The following is a 17,207-nucleotide window of genomic DNA, read 5'->3' on the forward strand; positions in this document are numbered from 1 at the left end:
ACTCAGCTGCAGGGTATCAGCCTCATTCTGACCCAGACACAGAGGACACTCTGGGCTTATGGTACAAATATTTGCAAGACTCAAGTATTTCTTGCATTTGGTATTTTGTTTTCACAATACAAATTACCATTTTTGTGTGTGCTGAAACAGAGTCAAAGTGAAAAAGACCCCACCCTACCCCAAGAATATCAGAGAGCAATGATCAGCTCCTCACCATTTTTGTTGCAAAACACTGATGTGAAACATGTGGAAAACATCAAGATGAGGTATGTGGCAAACAGACAAGGACCTCACCACCCTCACAGCAAAGAACTTCTTCCTTATATCTAACTTGAACTTCCTCTGTTTCAGTTTGAACCCATCACCCCTTGTCCCATCACTACAGTTACTGATGAAGAGTCCCTCTCCAGCATCCTTGTAGCCCTCTTCAGATACTGGAAGGCTGCTATGAGGTCTCCACGCAGCCTTCTCTTCTCCAGGATGAACAGCCTCTATTTTCTCAGCCTATCTTCATACGGAAAATGCTCCAGCCCCCGATCATCCTTGTGACCTCCTCTGGACTTGCTCCAGTAGCTGCATGTCCTTCTTATGTTGAGGACACCAGAACTTCATACAGTGGGGTCTCACAAGAGCAGAGCAGAGGGGCAGGATCACTTTGAATGTTATTTAGGTTTTACAGTTGCTGGACCAGAGACTTTCTGGTGTGCTCACTTGAATGTGGAAAAAGGGGTACTGCATCAAGCCATCTCACTCAGCTTGCACTGGTGTAACTAAATGCAATAAATACAGGCTGGAGAGAACCAGACATCTTCACTCTTCTGTAACCACCATTTTTAAAAGAAAAAGCTAACATTTCCCAACTTGCACCTCGACATCAGCAGGAGACTGGAATGTCTGCAGGGCACACATGTTTACAGCCACAGCCTTTCACACCCATGTCTCTACAACTGCTTTTTCTAGCCAGTTCTTTCATAACCTGCACACACAGTCCATAGAGGATAGTTCCCCAATCCCAACTCTGGCACTTTCTTCTTGCACCTTTACTGTAACACCTCATTTAACAAAAGCCAAATCCACAGATTGTCCGATTACATATGTACACCCCCACCTCTCCCCCAGAAATACTGCAGCAAATTGCTCAAGAGACATGCTTTCTCCTTCCGCTTTCTTATGACCCCAGGGATCAACTGTTTCGAAAGTGCTCTGACAGCCAGTGTGCTTACTATGCAGGAGGCATTATTACATATTTATTTGCATTATACTAAAAGAGAAAGGAAACAATAAGCCTGTAGTTGTATTAAGATCAACTCTGAAAGATGACAGCAGTCATGGCAATTTACAGGAGCTTCTTCCAAAGAAGATTCTGAATTCTAATAAATCTATTCTGTCTGGATTTGTATTCAGCTACTAATGGAGAGCCCATGCATTTCTGACTGGCAAGAGAAAGGTTAATCTTCCAGTATCTTTCAAAGTTGATCTTTAGAAGTAATTTGAAGCCCTTCTCCCACCCCCTCCAAAGAAGGGATTCAAGCACTTTTTTTTTTTTGTTTTATGAAACATCAATGAGAAACCTGCAAGACCCAGACTGAAAGAGTAATATAAGATTAATTCGTTTTTCTTGTGAACGAACACACGCTCTAATATACCGGTTGTTCAAGAACGTAATTACAATGCATGGATACACAGAGCTTTTTGATGCAAGATACTTAATGTTTGCGTTTCACAACATAGTAATACTCTTAAAAATATAAAGGGGGAATGCTCCTTTTTATCATGTTAGTTTTGTTTTCCAAATCCTTGCCTCTCCCTGTATCACCGTAACAAGACTCCCACGACACAAGCTGTACACTCAAGAACTCTATTCCAGCTTATGAAAGGTTTCTCAGTGACTGTACATTGAAAACACATTTGCCAGCTACTCTTTAGACAAAAGTGTGGATTTTTATCTTTACTACCAACCAACTGAAGCTGCGTATTTGAAAATACCAGATTAACTAAGCAATTATATTCTTTTATTTCCTTAATCCTAAAAGAAAATATCACCACAAAGGTTCCTTGTTTTGACTATCAGCTTGATCTGAGTTGAAAGAACTATTACTGCAATAACTGTGTTACAACTATTAATCAATACTTAAATGAAAATAGAACTAGACAGTACAAGATCAACATCTCTTTGGTACTCTTTCCCATCCTCATTTGAGAGATAATCAGTAATAAGAGATCTTGAAGTGATAAGTGAACACGGTACATAGAGAATCTGACCTCTGATCTAACACAGACCAGAAATTTTCCCCAGTGATTAAGCACCAAGAACTAAGACTTGAATGAACACCCTTTGGAAAGATGATCATTCTTGATAGACTTTAAATGTCAGAGATGCTGCTGCACCTTATACACAGCCATTCCAATGATTAATTACCCTCTCTGCTGAAAATTTTCTTCACTTCAAATTGTCTAGTTTCTAGCTCCCAGTTCCTTCCTTCCCCAATAGTTTAATCACACTTCTGCTCTGAGAAACATCCTCTTCAAATAGGAGAATATGGACCACTCTTAATGGCTGAAACCCAACAGGCATGTCAGTGCAAGCCCTGGTGAAGAATGCTTTAGTTTTATCTTCAAAAATACATGGCATTCCATTTATCTTAAGCAGGCAGATGTAATCCAGATACAGGGCTGTAAAATTAAAAATGGGTTAGTGTGTAATTTCAAACAAAGGAAGAAGAAGTTTAGTGGGATAAGTTTAGTCCAGCAGAATCAGCATCCCTATGAGTCAAAATGACAGTAGCTGAAGAGAAAAGTTTGTCATCAGAAGGTTAGAGAAGAAACTCATGCTGACAGAACATGCATCCTCCCCACAGAATGGGGGCTGAAAAGCAAAGTGCATTACAAAGGTGTGCTACATGCCTTGGGTCTCTCATTTACACTGAGCTGACTGGATGTATTGCAGAAATCTGCCCATTCCACCCATAAAACGTGGGATCCTTAAACAATCCCCCTTGTGATGCTGCTATTTAGCTTATTCAGAGCAGACAGCTAGAAGCATGCCAGACTTCCTCTGTATAATCATTTACAAACACTTGTCTGCTTAGAATTCTCTTTGTGGCAGAGAGGATGCAGGATCTCACGCTTTCACTCTGCGGTGTGACAAAGCTGAGTTATTACGTCTGAGCCAAATAGCATCTTATTCGGCCCAGCAGCAAGAAAATCAACTACTGCAAGTAGAGACTCCTGAAGGGCAGAAGGCAAGTAACAAATTTTCACCCCTCTGCTTTACTCCCCTTGAGAAATGGGATGTATTTTGCTCAAAGATGTAAAGTTTACAAGTTCACAGGAACGCATGCTGGACCCCAGAAGTGACAGCAGTGCAGATGAGACAGAGACTTTTTAGCACATCTCTTCTTGTTCCCATCAAATGGGTTATTTCTGCCCATCTTTGAAAAGCAGCTCACATTGGTTACTAGTGAGCTAGTAATTGCAGCACTTCAGACTATAATTTTAAATCCTTGCCCAGCTGACAATGAAGAAAGATCCTGCATCCTTGCTGTGCTTAAGAGAATACAACTGCAATCTATGGTAATTTCTGCAACACATGAACAGGGAAGTAGCTGATTTCTGCAATAGGACTAGACTGTGACCTACAGTGTCACAATTTGAAACTGAAAAGTATCAAAGTCTCCATGAGTGGTAAATTTACATGGGTGAAAAAGAATAGTGAGGGAGTCTACAGAATGCACACAAGAGAAGGAAACAATCAAAAATAAGGAACAAAACAGATCATGCAAAAATGAGACAACCAAGTCTTCAATCCTCCTGGATTTTGACTAGAGAGGGAAAAGACCAGGGGAAGAGAGGCTGCTTCCATGCATGCAGTCATGTGGGAAAGTTACTGGTGTTAGTTTTGTTTTCCTGGCAAAAGCCAGCCTAAATTCTTTCCTGGTGGTGGTCCAAAACAATTAGGTGATTTCAGAATTCATAGATAGAAAAAAGCCAATTGCTTCCTAGTTTTCAAAATTATTTTAGTTGGGGAAGCAGAAAAGTGGGAGTTTCCCCTCCCTTCCTCCTCTAGATTATGCGGAGAGCATTAAGTGAAGTTGTAAAAAATCACAACGTTGCAGATATTATTGTCATTACCATACACTTGGAGACTGATTTCATCTCCTGCAAGGGTCAATCATTTGCTTCTTGATTTCATGGAGTTCACCAGCTACTCTACTTGCTGCTGGTAAATGAGTTCAGACTAAATCCTCTGCTGGGCTCTGGGATGCCGTGTGGGAGGAATGGCAAGAAAGTGCAATAGTATTTCTGATGCAAATTGTGCAAAGTTTAACTCTCATCACATGCTCTGTGTGTCTATATACACTACTTTATAAAAATATAGTTCCCACTCTACCTATGTTTAAGATTTACTCATAAAAAAATTATTTCTTAAAACTTAATGTGACACGCTTACCAATAACCAAATTCCAGAGATAAGGCATTTTGGATCCTTTTGGTAGGCTACTATAGTGTGCTTTTGTGCTTGTAAATCTAAACATACTCTATAGGGTCAAAATGTTGCTAAAGCAACAGGAGATATGGAGTTCACATTATATGAACATCTTACCCACAGCCTTTGGCACACTGGTGTCCTGAAAGGCAAATGGATTTGTGCCGCTGGTGTTAATGCCAGAGAGTTTTAGAGCATTACTCGGACGCCAACTATTGGATTCTGATAGTGAAAGAAGCAAATGACTGAGCCGTGTGATTTTTGCCTAGGTTTTGGGTTTACTGATTCTTTTTTTCCCCTGAGTTTTTCCAAGCTCAGTGTGGAAGACTGAAGTTGAGTGCTTCACATGCAGACAGTGGTGACCGACTTCACCAAAAGGCTTGTAGGAGGATTCTGGAGTGGTGGAATTTGGAGATCCCCGGTCACTGACCAGAGGGGAATCCTCACCCCAAATCTATGCAACCAATCAGAACAAAGTATTTTACCTTCTGTTCACCAGCGTGGACGACATCATCAGCACCATGCAAGCCACATGACAAAGGCACATGATACGCACGCACATGATTGGTTGTGGAAAGGAAAGTGGAGGAGGTCACATGGAAAATACAAAAAAATTAAAAAACTGATGTAAACAATGGGCAAGGGAAAAATCCACAACAGAATTTTAAATCAAACAGGAACAAAATCAAAGCAGCGCGTAAATACCAGAAACACGGCGGGGACACTAACACCGCCTGCAATATAAGGGTATTAAATCACAGAAAGCACTGAGTTATGACCTTGCAAGTGTTAGGCACAGCTGCATCACTGCTTATTAATACCAAGTCAAAGGAGGAACAAAAACGGTTGTAGAGCGCGTGCCACAACTCGGAGAGCTGAAGGAATCCACTGTTGGAAAGAAAAAGGGAATACATTGTTATTCAGACACTGTCCTGACAGCAGAGGGGAAACGGTCAAACCCAGAGCCCACATGGTTCAGCGAAGACAAACCTTGGCATTTCATAGTGATGTATTCTCCTCTGTGCAGAAACAAATGTCTTCCTAATTATTGACATCAACAACAACTCAAAAAGAGAAAAACCTAGTATGTGTATACATTTCTAAAATCAGAGCTTTCAATCAAAGAGCTGCAACCAGAATTTGGTCAGACTGAGTTATCATTCAAGAGTACGCACGCTCTATCCAACACATTCAGCCTAAAGATTCAAGGAATAGCATGAGTACGTGTACAATGTGCAAGGGGCTTTTCTGTCAGTGAGGAGAGGAATGAAGTGCTCTGTACTGGAAATTAATTACAAGGATGGCACAAAGATGACAGCCACTACTGAAAGAAATGAAAGTGCACAGACTGTACGACACAGGAATGAAGAAGAAATAAAATAAAATCAGTTGTCAGACTTGAGGACATTGCTAACTCCATGCTCTGTTTCCCTTCCTCAATTACCATCTACTTCATAACTTGCATTTTTTATGACTGTTCCTCTTTCTCATCTTAATGAGGCTAGTTCAAAGTGCTTTGGTACTTCCCAGTTCATTTTATGTAAAGAGAATTAAACCCTTAATCTTGTGGGTGCTTGTATCTGACAAGATTAAGCATACCATTACTGGGCAAAGAACTCATAGTACAAAAAGCAAAATTGATTTGTTACATCTAAGCTTTGAATCCATTGTCTCTAGTTATAAACAGAGACTCATGGAACTCTAGGCAGGTGCATCATGAAGGAAGGAAGTTTTAGAGTTACTGTGAGATTGCCTGGAAAGGCATTCAGTGAGGAAATATATTTCTAAAACCCCAATAAGCTTAATATAACAGGAAATGTAATAACAGGTAAGGGAAGTTGCCTTTCAGATCGCTTCCTCCTGAGAGAAAGCTTTAGGTAAAAGATCAAGGGCAAAACTAGCAATACAAATATATCTGAAAGAATTTGCATGAGGCTTCTAAGACACAGAAGACATTTGGAAATACCGTCTTAAGCTTAAAACCCTGAAATTTATCCTGTTGTAATGGGTAGAAGGCAGGCAGTCAGAACACAGATTGTCTTGGAGCTTGCAAGAAGAACTGCCTGTGAGGCAGTACTTGCACAGAGGCCTTCATGTTTGCAGATCGTATTTTTAAAGTGCATGAATAGGACAGATTCAATTTTGTCTGTTCTGTGAAAATGCTTCTACCTAACTCCATAGCTAACTAGATCTTAAATGAGAATTGTCTCTGAACATTAAATTTCTTTGGAGACAGGAACCTCAGCACCGTTTGCCTTGAGGCACTGCAGTAGCAGCTCTTGGATTCTGGTTGGACACAGGCAGTGGCAGAGAATATACACATCTGTACTTTCTGGTACATCTGGAATGAGTGAAAGGGAAAGAAAAAAGGAGTTTGAAAGACAAATGAATTAATGAACAGCTGCTATGAAACCTTTGCTTTGTATGTAAATAGGCTTTGTACACACACACTTCTACCTTATTATAACAAAGCAAAAAGAAGCACCAGCTCCTTGGGATGCCCATGTGAACTTTTTCCCAAGACTGCAACCTATTTTGAATTGACTGATGCACTGCACAGCAAAGATTGTATGGAAAAAAACCCAAAACCACTTGGCTTTCCACCCGCATGTCTCTTGCTCAGTGTCCTCCACCTCCCTCATCCTGCAACTTTTGAATCTCTTGACCACTATCTAGTAAATATGACAGAAGTTCCTACAGATTCTTGAAAACCAGGAGACAGGTAGAAGAAAGACCCAAATTAGTACTTCAACTGAAAAAAAAACCCAACTTTTTCAAGTGACCTCAAACACTGCTGGTTAAAACAGATTCCACAGTGGAGAGAGCTGAAAGAAAAACTTTATTACTGCTGCTGATACAGAACTATTTACCCAAGCAACCTAAGAGGATTAAGTCAAAGGAGATGTATGCTCCCAGACCCCTTACACGGCTATAGACATCTCCCATATGTTACTGATCACATAAAGTCAAAAACTCACTCAAGTCAGTGCAGAAACTCTCTTCAGCTTCATTAGGTTTCAATTAGTTTCATTATTCATTTTCCTGACTTCAAGAGGCTACGCAGAAGCTCTCAATTTCTAAGTGCTCCTGGTTTCATCCATTTAACCACTGAGGTTAGGTTAGGGTAAGACACAAGATCATTCAGCAGCAAACGATCCAAAATTCCAAGAGCATCTGCCTTGTGCCAATGCCCTTTTAGGCTGTTGGATACAGTATATTCATATGCTGCAGAACAACTTAGCATATAAAACAAACGTGTCTGCTAGTTGCATAAATTGACTATGTACACAAATAACAATGTGGCAGTGAAAGGTCAGATCTGCTTCTGCTCAGTGTTAAGAGCTGGAATTTCAGAGTAGGTGAAAATGGAAACTTTCACCCTTAAAAACCCCAGTGTACCCCTGCTCAACAAACACACGACTCCCCCACCTACCCAAACAACAAAAGAGCATGGAAAATACTCACCCTGAATGGGCTCTTAGTATCTTTTTTGGGTAAAAAGACCCAGAGAAAAAAAAGACTTCTTTTTTAAGGAACAAAACATTTAACACAACATTTTCCCTTACAAGTGAAGGTATCTCCTAACCCCACATATGAGCAGTTATAACGGAGTCCCTGCCTCCTAAGAAATAACCGATTAATTAGTAGATGTGCTGGGTTGCCACTTTTCCCCTGCCCTTTGCCCTCTCCACCCCATCCTCCAAGTCTGATTCAAATTAAAACTTCTCTTCAGCAATACAGAATCATTAACACTTCAGATGCAACACAAATTATGGTTTGGCATGTCGTATACATGAAAAATACTGCAAGAATCTAAGTGTTCGCTGTGGTCACTGGCAGATAAAAGGACATTTCATGCAATATTTAAGACCATGGAATGTGCCAGTCATAAATGCAGTATTTTTAATTCCTTTGACAGTTCTAGACTAGCCATGCTATCCTCTCCCCCAGATAATCACATGCATCGTGCTTTTAGTGTTTTCCATTTAGTAGTGATGAACCATTTCTAACCTTCTACAGGTAAACACACGGGTCTTCATCTTTAAGACCATATTCACAGAAACACATTCATTTTATTATTGCAAATCAAAAGCATTTGGCTTTGTAGAAATGATTAGTTGTTCAAAACACATATGCACCATGTAAACATATCTTTTCCTTAAGTGTTTTTCTTCATCTTCTAAGACTGTTGCAAATATTCACTTGGCTTTCATACTGGCAAGTGACTGACTATAAATCTCCTACATGTAGAGACTAAATCACACATTTGATACATCCACTCAGTATCAGGAAGGTGTGTCACCGGACTCTTAACAAATAGACTAAACCAGACATTTCAGAATAGTTCTTTTATGTACAAATCAAGTAATCTGCAAGTTTTAGCTATTTTTAACTTAGACTACTCAGATCCAGCATGGAATCATCTGCTTACCTGAGTCTCACTAGAAATGGCTACCTTACCAACAATGTTCTGAGCAAGAAATGGGGGATTCTGAATCCAATTCCCATTTCAGATATAGGCTTCTTGTGTAGTCTTAAACCTTTTAATGCAGGCAGGGCATCAGTGGTAAGATGGGGCAATGCTCCCTCTCCCCACAGTCCGCTCTCCTATAAGATATTCTATCTCCTCATCTGCAAGATATTCTACCTCCTCATCTGCATCTTCTGTCAACATCCAACATCCATGGCTGTAATATCAACTTTAGCTCCTAAATTCACAGAAAACAGAGCAAGGCAAGGTGGCAATGTTCCTTTTGCAAAGGCATCTATAACACTAAAATCACTAACAGAAAATATGAAAGGAAAACATTCCTTTTGGAAATGATAATTTAAATATCATCCCTCCCCCCCCCTTCCCTCCCTTCCATGTTTCTTCTAAAACTTGTATTTCCATCGTTACTGCATGCTTGGTAAGATAACAGGAAAAGGAAAAATAGTACCATGCTGGGTTCTTAACAGCTACATGCTCATACAACCTATTAATGCCAGATTGTTAGTTAACAGACATCAAAATAACGTGGTATAGTGCTCTAATTCCCCTGATACAGGGACTACAGCATAACAAATAGCACTCCGGACCAAAGGAGAGCAGTTCCCATCTACTCACTTGGTGGCTCTGAGCTTCCATTTTCAGCAAGAAGCTGAGTTGCTATGGAAACATGAAGGACAGACAGGACATATAAAAATGAAGCATACCATGTAAATAAGTTGTAAGAGGCAGGGGTGATAGAAAGAGAGGAGTTCTAATGAGGAACAGTGAGAATGATATTGAATCCTTATGGCAGGTGTGTATTACCTGAAGAGGCTGCAAAAAATTGTGCTCTGCTGCTGCTGTTTTCCTACCCCTCTCCACAGGGAGAATGGTGCTGCCAGATGCACATCCCTCCAGCTGACAGGGAAGCCAGCCTGCACTGCATGGCTCCTCCAGCAAGCTTTGGCTCCAAGGGTCCCTACTGATGCTTTTTCGTTCAGGAGAGTTTTGAATCTCTGAATCCTATTTCAGGCAGCTACAGCATTTTTGCCTACTTTTGGCCCAAATAGGAGCAAGGACTAATGCTCCTGATACACCTTTCTTTCTTACTTCCAAGCACTAGGGCCAGGGTACACACATGGAGGCAGAAAAAAAGATCTAACCATCCAATAAGGTGTGAGCACCCTTAAGAAATAAGGCAGTTTTGAGAGAAGCTGAAAGACTGAAAGCCCCTTGGGAATCCTACTAAGCACTCCACTCTCAAGAGCTAAGGCGGTCTTTACAAGCACTGAATACAAGGATTACCAGAAGAGAAGGACAAAGATGAATGTCTCTACTTGCAAAAGGCATGGGAACAATGCAGCATGAGAAACACAAGGGATTTCTCTACTATTCTAGGTAACATCTTCAAAAGGAAAAGAATTGTCACTGTCACATCTTGATGACTGAGCAGAGAACTACAGCTCCAGAGAGGGGTAAAAGACATACTGAGATGGACAACGCTCTTAGTCATATGGCTTAGTTTTAGGTAGTTCTGTGAGACTTCATGGTCTTCATGGGTCCCTTCCAACTTGAGAAGTTCTATGTTTCTATGAGTTCCTTTTCCTCCCATGTGTGGCTGGTGTGAAGGTAGAACAGGATACACCCTCATGCAGCTTGCAGTCTAAATACAATTATGCAGATTTAAAAAATGATGAAGAAGGATATAAAGAAATGCATTTTCTTCCACAGCTCCAGAAAAAGTCTGTGGCTTTTCTCTGTCCTGAAAATCAAACTTACACTTATCTGTAGTTCCTGTACCTGAAGATTCAGTTTTCACTCAGGGGAAAGGGAAAAAAAAGATACAGAAAAGAAGGAAAACACCCAAGGATGTTAGGCAAACTGCACCACACTCAGTGAGGAGATGCATGCAGAGCAAAGTGGAACAAGGAACAACTTCTTCTACCATACTCACTGTCTGCTAAACGGGAAGTGGGTGCAGCGGTACTTGCTAAAGAAAGAGAAAGGAAGGTGAGGAAGGGAGTGGATTCCTATTAATTACTGCCAAAAGACAGAAAATTAAAACACAAATTGGTAAGATTTTGTCAGATCAAGCCTCTCTGGCCATAGAACTCAAACAAAGTAAACGCACTTCGCCAGACCTGTGTTTTGGCTCCTCTGCGAGTTCTTGCTGTAGACCAACTTTCTGATCACACAGAATCACTGAACACACACCACTGTTCACCAGCATTCCCAGGAGTTCAAACCAACGCCATTTACGGCCAGCAGAGATGCTGGCCAGCACCGTACGTCAGCAAAACATAGCAATGGCCTTCACCAAAACAGTAGTTACATATGCTAAGTACCCTACTGCCAGCTTTGGGTGTAGTGGAATTTGGGGATTATTATAGTGTTTTGTTGGTTTGGTTTTTTGTACAAAAAAAAGGTATTTTGATAGCAAACCCAAACACACCATACACACACACTCTTGTGGCTTAGCACACATTTGGATCCCACCTGCAAACCAGCAAGAAACAGCTGGGGCTCAAGAAGAAGCCATTCACAAGGTCTGTGTGCAGCCTTTCTTTGTCTTCAGGTTTATAAAAAATAGGAAGTGCAGAAAACCAGCAAATTGTTGCGAAAATACAAATTCAGGTCAAGGGAGACAGATACCCTCCCAACCCCACAATTCTCATCTGTGCAAGCATAGCACCCCACCAAAAAAAATAACCCAAGCACCAAAAAAGTATGGACATATCCCAACAAACATTTAAGAAGAGTGTCAGTTCTCACATTCAAGTAGACACTTTAAATAATAAGGTAAGGAAAATTCATTATTATACCTCATGTGAAAACACCAGGTTTTGGCTGGTGCCAAAACACAGTTTTTCTATTCTTTCCTTTAATATTTCTGAAACATTTCTGTGATCTTCAAATCACACCATACATGGGGACACCCAACTTTTTCCTGCTTTTGACTTTGTCCATGGAAAGTAACATTGTGTGACTGGAATTCCAGCACAGATGGAAAAAAGCTTTCTGTTGTACCAACAGTCTTTCCACCACTGCAACCCAGTTCATGGTCTGAGATGGGCTTTGAGAACCTCAGAGAGCAGAGAAAGAATCAGAGAACTGAATGCTCAGAAGGACCACAGCTCAAGGCACAGTGAAGAAAAAAGAATTAGAACTTACCCTACAAGGGAGCAGAGTTAGGGACTAGAGATTGACTGATAGCTGGTTGCCACAAAAAAAAACAAAAAGGAAAAAAACTCTACTACGAGTGTGATTTAATGTTCTTCAAATCCACGTACCTGTCCCCAAGTGATGAACATGAGGCTTGGCAGACAGATGTGTCCATGTGGCTGAAACAAAGCTTTTATTTCCTCTCTTCTTAATTGGATCTTTTCCCTTTTCCTGTGGTACTGATCTGTACAGGGACTGAATACCTAAAGCCCTTATCTCCCTTGTGTATCATGGACTATGTCTAATTCAGAAGGCCGTACCAAATCATTTGCCTGAGAGTTATAATACTAACCATGATTAACTTCATTGTAAGGGATACAGTACTTCTACTGAAATTAACAGGCTCCAAACAATTTAAGGCAAAGGACTGTACACGTCTTCTGGAAACATGACTCCCAGTTGACTCTTTGTAACTACTGCAATTTGCAATTCTGTCTGTTCATCTGACCATTCATTCACCCATCTTGACTACCAATCCATTCATCCTGTTAAGAGGTCCACTAAGCCTTAATGTAATAAAATCTTTAAGGAAAAACAGTAAAGCATCATTCAGATCTTGTAATTAGCTTCAGAAATCTCAAAAGAAAAGTGACAGCAGCTTCATAAAGCTTGCCCATGATGTAATCTTGGGAATATCAACTGTTCACCACAAGGACATATACGATAAACAGAACAATGCTCACTTAGATAAAAAGGTTTCTTTTAGCTACTATTGATTAACTCCAATTTGAAAGGCACAAAGCTATGGAGCATAAAATGTTTCACTGAACCCAGCTGACAATAAGCATATCCATTAAATCTCTAATTCACTTTGCACTGGGAAGGGGAACACATGCATTTTTATTTAGTATGAGGTTTATTTACTTGAGTATACAATCTACAAAAGTGCTGGAAGACTGTCCAAAGACCACGAACAGTAAAAAGTATGAGTGAGAAGAGGCAAAACCTGATTTTCTTCTTCAAGGTTTTGCTGTCAAAATTATGAAGACATTCAGAATTCTGAAGTTTTTTGTTGGCTTTCAGTTGGTCTAAACCAGATCTGCAATTTAGCTGAAACTTTCTCCTGTTGATTTACTTTTTTCCTCCCTTGAATAACTCAATTTCATTAAAAATCGAAAATATTTAATTGATTCATAAACATGAAGCCTTCCACTACTCCATTCTCTAGTCACCATGCTAACTATTATTATTAGATGATCACTAAGTTAAATATTTGAATTGCATGCTCTACAATAAAGAAAAAGATGTTAACTCCTAATTCTCTTCTAAATAGAGCAGTATTACCCATAATGGGACGGCTATTCTAGTGTCAGTCTTGTTAGGAAGCAGACAGTACCAGTTACTTCATTTCTAAACATTCTGAGAGGAAAAAGTACTAGATTAAAAGCTAATGTTACGTATGTTAGAGGAACATTCTAGAAACATAAAAAGAGAGTGAAAGAAACGCAGAGAGGCACTTACGTGGGTGAGGGATGCCTGCAGTTTTTTCCATGGATGGAACACAGACAAAAAGAGAAGACGGAGATAGAAAAACAAAAAATAAATGTAGAAAGATGAGGCGATAGAGAACATAGAGCTGGAAAATCCAAATGCCACCAGCTGTCTCAAATCCAATCCTAGGGAATGGGGTAGGTTACAGGAGTTATCACAACAGACCAGACATCAATTGTGAGGGCTGGCTTAGTGCAGAGGGCCTGGGATTTCCAAGCATCAAGACGTGTATACTGTCTCATACTGCTCAGCAACTCTAGTGAGGCAGAAGTTGGCATACAAAATCATGACCGTGCACAGATCACATGGACTCAAAGCATGCACATACATGGGCCAGGACTATTGCTAGCTCTGAATTCAGGAGAAGATCCTGCATAGTGGGTTTCTGAAGAGCTATGAAATAGCTACACAGGTATAGGTGTGATAGTGTATAGATCTAACTGCAAGGGGAATGGGAAAGATCCCCAGGGGTTGCAGGTGGTTGAATACAGTTCCCAACCTGGGTGAGGCTGTGTACAAAGATAAGAGATCTCCTCTCCCTGGCCTGCTTCTATCACATCTCCCCTATGCACACTACACTTGTTTCTCCCTCTTTCTCTCCTTCCTGTCTTGAATTTCTGGTTTTTAATTCTTGCCTCTCTTGCTCCTGGTTGAAACAGGAGCAAAAGGCCAGATCAGAGCATCTTGATTACCCAACTGATGCAGACAAGAGGCTGTGGAAATTACCTTGCATGCTGCATAGAATTTTAAAGGACAGATTTTCAGACAAGAGAAATACTTTTCCCCTCCTTCCACAGTTCATGGCCAGTCCTATGCTGAACCTCTTAACTTCTGATTTGCAAAAAAACCTGCCTTGTGGCAATGATGCTACCTTCTCTATGACCAATACCCTTTTCAACTCACTGCTTTTTCTTATTACAACTTCCCATCGCATAGCCCCTTCTCTTTGACAATACAAAGTTTATAATAGTAACCCATGGCACAAACTAGGGCAGATGAAATAGTTCCTCTGCCTCCTATTAAAGAAGTTTTTTAATTAGTAATGAAATTCACTACAACCAAAAATCACAATAAAACAAAGGTAAGTTCTGCAAGAGAAGAAGGTGTCATTCATGCATGGCAGAAGTTCCCTGGAGAGATGCAAGGAAAGAGAACCAGAGAAGGAGAGGAAGGACTCAGTTTTACTTACGAACTGGTTGTGTCTTGAAGTCGGATGGCAGGCTGATCTCACCCACGCCCTTGCCATTGACAGCAGACAGCCTCACAGAGTAGGTTGTTTCAGGTTTCAGGCCAGTGATAGTAATCATGCCCTCCACATTTGCTTTTGCAGAAACAAGAAGAGGAAAAGCAAAGAAAAGGTTCAGGCTTTAGGTCAACAACAAATGCCACGTTTCTATCGTATACTTAGCCATGTTGGCCAAATGTAAGAGGCCCAGCCTCACATAAACAGTGAAATCAAAGAGAAAGGTCACAGCTACCACCTCTGTGCCAACCTGCTGATTAGAGAGGTGTATTGCCACAGCCTCTCAAGAAGGGATATAGCGGAGTGTTTGGTAGACACCACAGGGCATCAGCCCTTGGCCTGTGCCAGGGAGCTCCCTGAATTATGCTCTTCAAGACCACTGTCATGTGAGGCTCTAACTTTAGCAGACATACCACCTCCTAAAGCTACTTATCAGTTGGGCTGCATCATCCAACTGAAAGCAAAGCCCTTAGCAGGAGAGACACCCATCCCTCCACTTTAACAATCTATAAGGTCATACACAATGTAAGAGATGGAAAGAACCTGCTGTGGGGTCATCGTGATATTAACAAAGAAATAAGCTCTATTTTTCCTGCACAGACACAAAGGGAGAAATGAGAAAAAAAGAAACATGACTCTAGCTATGATCACATCACTCCAGTAGAGACCTAGAAGAAGAATTTCCACCCCAGCCGGGATTGGAAGATTCAGCTCTGAAACTGAACTCTGGTCTTCACAGTCCTCCCAGATTAAAATTCCTTTGGCTTACTGGACTTAAGGATACATTTTAAGCAGTATGTATTCTTACAGATTGCTATAAATGAGACAGGGTGTAATTGGAGTTAGACTTGCTTCTGGAATAGGAGGGTTTATGTTCCAAAGGGAACTGAAGGGTAACTAAAAGAGCTGACAGACAAGGCTTGGAAAGCTTAGGAAGCACACAGTCACTCCCAGGCAGCACAGTCAGGAAGTGAAACCTCATTCAATACCAGGCACAGGGTTCCTCACCTCATTCAGACAGAATGGTGCGAATAAGGAAAAGATGAACGTACTGATACCACACATGCTCTGTAGACAGAGAAGGCTGTCACATACACAAAGGTATTAGCTATCAACTGGAAATTAAATATGTCACTGCAAAGCAAATGTTTTAAGAACTTATCTGGGGCCTTAACTTAGTAGCTGAAATTCCAAAGCTATGGAACCCTCCACTCCAGCTTTTCTCAAAAGGAAAGAAAGCCTTTTGAGACGCAGGTGGGAGAGGTAACATTTTATCATCCTACCTTCTTTTGCATCATACAGCCTCGAATGCCATTCTCCCTCGCCCAGTGCCCTCCACTCTGCTTTGTACTTGAGGATGGGCACCCCTCCGGTAGCTTCAGGCTCATCAAACTCCACCTGGGCAGTACTGGAATATGGCTCCACTCTGTCAATGGAAGGAGAGGACGGAGTATCTGGGAAAGGAAGAGAAAATAACCAGTGATGCAGAAGACAACAGGAAATAAGCTCCAGTGGCAAAGAAAACAGAAAACTAGGAATATCAAACATACTCTTGTCATGGCTTCACAAGGAAGAGGAGATGGGTAGGACTGAGGGCTCCCTCAGGAGGGGAAAACTGTTAAGAAGTGCTAATTAGACAGCAAAGAAACCATCTTGTCCCTCCTCTGAAAGGCTAGAGACTTAGAGTACCTTCTTCAAAAGAGGACAGCCAGAGCAGTGTAGGAAGAGCATCCTGGATGCTACTCTATCCCTACAGTGTCTTCTATATGGCAGTCCAATGCATAGCTTGACCACTCCTAAATCTGTCCTTATGGCAGCCCTGAGAGGACACCAGAGGCCCTTCCAATCCATCCTGCAGCGAGACACTGGGCCTCTCTGGTTGCCACACAGTGCTCTAAGGTTTCCATCTTGCACAACCTGTACTATTACGGATATTTCATTGATTTGGAAAAGCACACATGCACACTTAACGCACACATGCAATGGCTCTCAGAAATTAAAGATCACAGCATTATGCATATGCATTTCCTTATCTCCCTGCCTTGGATGCTCACCTGCCTGCACAAGAATGAACTCTGAGGACTCCTGGCCAATGCGGTTCACAGCAGTGCAGTTATAGTTCCCAAAGTCATTTTCAGAGTCTGGTGTCACCTATGGAAGGAACGAAGGCTCATGCTCAGATCAGAAAACACTTTCCACTCTGCCCTTTGCAAGAGAGAGAAGCCACAATGAAGTACATGTGCTAACATTCTGATGGCTGTTCACAGAGCAGAGCACTGCAGCGGGCACGAAGT

At 41.2% G+C, this 17,207-nt stretch overlaps 1 protein-coding gene across 3 annotated transcripts in view; it reads right to left on the bottom strand.

Moving 5' to 3' along the window:
• NCAM1 (neural cell adhesion molecule 1) overlaps positions 1-17,207 on the bottom strand; it is a gene marked incomplete at its 5' end in the record, with an annotated part of 103,996 nt that overhangs the window by 15,871 nt on the left and 70,918 nt on the right. For all 3 annotated transcript variants that reach the window (XM_080631539.1, XM_080631538.1, XM_080631540.1), the window contains 3 exons: positions 14,860-14,991; positions 16,197-16,367; positions 16,968-17,064. In XM_080631539.1, coding sequence (XP_080487665.1) covers positions 14,860-14,991; positions 16,197-16,367; positions 16,968-17,064 — 400 coding nt within the window. The remainder of the gene's footprint in view (positions 1-14,859; positions 14,992-16,196; positions 16,368-16,967; positions 17,065-17,207) is intronic.

Source organism: Psittacula echo (genome assembly GCF_963264785.1).
Source record: "Psittacula echo genome assembly, chromosome: 18".
Lineage (NCBI taxonomy): Eukaryota > Metazoa > Chordata > Aves > Psittaciformes > Psittacidae > Psittacula > Psittacula echo.